This window comes from Cucurbita pepo, chromosome LG19, assembly GCF_002806865.2.
Source record: "Cucurbita pepo subsp. pepo cultivar mu-cu-16 chromosome LG19, ASM280686v2, whole genome shotgun sequence".
NCBI classification, from domain to species: domain Eukaryota; kingdom Viridiplantae; phylum Streptophyta; class Magnoliopsida; order Cucurbitales; family Cucurbitaceae; genus Cucurbita; species Cucurbita pepo.
The window spans coordinates 11,145-12,926 of NC_036656.1; the positions used below are offsets into that span (position 1 = coordinate 11,145).

The window sequence follows — 1,782 nt, forward strand, 5'->3', positions numbered from 1 at the left end:
GTTCCTTTTTTTTTTTCATGGCTCGGGAGAACAGAACCTTGCCGCAAAATGTTTTTAGTAAAATCAAGATGTGAGAATATACATGGTAGACATTTACGAGCATTAGGTTGTCTCCTAGATGTGCAAAAATCAACTCTTATAGATGGTGAGAAAAATATTTGGTAGCATAAATTTTTTTTAAGTGCACTAATCCCGAAACATCCAACTTTAATTATTAATCTATGTTTGTCTTTCACCATTTCCCTCGTGTCTGGTTTTAGTTCATATGCGCCTTGAGCTTAAAAACCAAAGAGGTAGACCATTAAAATTGAAATTTAGAAACGCTCAATTGTCCAGGGATTGAGTAGTTTAGCATTAATATTGTATAAAATAACCGTTTTACTCATGGATTTTGATGTTTTGTCGTACTTCACGTTTATTTATTTTAATTTGTGTTCTGTTCTGTAGATGGATGAAGTAATAAGTCAAGCTCAAACTACAAGGGCAGTCTTGGGCAATCAAAGGGCTTTGTTTGGAGATGTTCAAGGAAAAGTGAAGCTTCTAAGTGACAAATTCCCAGTTATACGCGGCCTCCTAGGTAAATTTATAAACATAGGATAAACTGTTTGGTGATTTTAATGTTATTTCCTGTTCGTTTAGGGCTAATAATAATTAGTTTGTGATGTCATAATCAGGTTCAATTAGAAGAAGGCGGTCAAGGGACACTCTTATTCTGTCTGGAGTCATTGCAGCATGTACCTTGTTTCTCATTATCTATTGGCTTTCAAAATGATTAGAGAAGATGCAAAATTATGGAGTTTTGGTTTTGTAACTTTTTCTAAGTAAGCAACATGGTGTTTGAAGATTTCGTAAGTGTTTCTTGTCCCATTAAATTTGGATGTCTTTTTCTTTACCTTCAATAATGCCACCATTTTGCTGAGTTTGATTGGAGGTGAAACTTTGAAGCCTACATGCTAGCATCCTATCCTCGAGAATCCTCTTAGAATTTGTTCTTGTACATGCTACGATAAATTAGTATAGTAATGAATATCCTTTTCAGTAGTAACATGTTGAGAATATGTTGAGAATTGTTGGGAGGGAGTTCCACATTGGCTAATTTAGAGAATGATCATTGGTTGATAAGTATAGAATACATCTCCATTGATAATGAGGCCTCTTAGAGAAACCCAAAACAAAGCCAAGGAGAGCTTATGCTCAAAGTGAACAATATCATACCATATTGAAAGGTCATGATTACTAACATAATATAGTCAAATTTAGCCTATGTTGTGCGAGAATATGGGAAATTTGCAGGTGGAGAAGAAGACTCCCTTAACATCTGACTGTATAGATGGAAATGGACTTTTCCATCCATTGATGAGACAAGTAGAACTATATGGGTGGCCTTGCTTTCAATCAAATGGTGGAAGAAGTAATTGCGATTATTTTTTGACAGCGGTTGCTGAATATCAAAAACTTATTACACAAAATCCTATGATCATGCCTTAGAAGAGAAAATAATTCATAATTTTTTTTAATAATTTTATTTAAAAAAAACATTACTTTTTTTTTAAAATGTAAAAAAAAATGCTAAATTGCAAACTTCATTAAGAAACATTACTTTTTTTTTAGGACCTGATAAATTAAAGCAGAGATTAGAAGTCAACTCATATCCTTAAAACAATTTTTTAATTGTAATTAATTCAGATGTCGACCTTATGATTCCAATACACGGTTTCATATTAACAGATTTAAGATTCAAAAAATAAAAATAAAAATAGAACGGAGAAATGGTGTGGTGGG

General features: G+C 32.8%; 1 protein-coding gene across 1 annotated transcript in view; it reads left to right on the forward strand.

The window, feature by feature from the left end:
- LOC111782138 (Golgi SNAP receptor complex member 1-2) overlaps positions 1-1,045 on the forward strand; it is a 6,126-nt gene extending 5,081 nt beyond the window's left edge. The window contains exons 5-6 of the mRNA XM_023662938.1: positions 448-577; positions 675-1,045. Of these exons, the coding sequence (XP_023518706.1) occupies positions 448-577; positions 675-772 (228 nt within the window). The 3' untranslated portion in view covers positions 773-1,045. The remainder of the gene's footprint in view (positions 1-447; positions 578-674) is intronic.
- Positions 1,046-1,782: the final 737 nt, after the last annotated feature.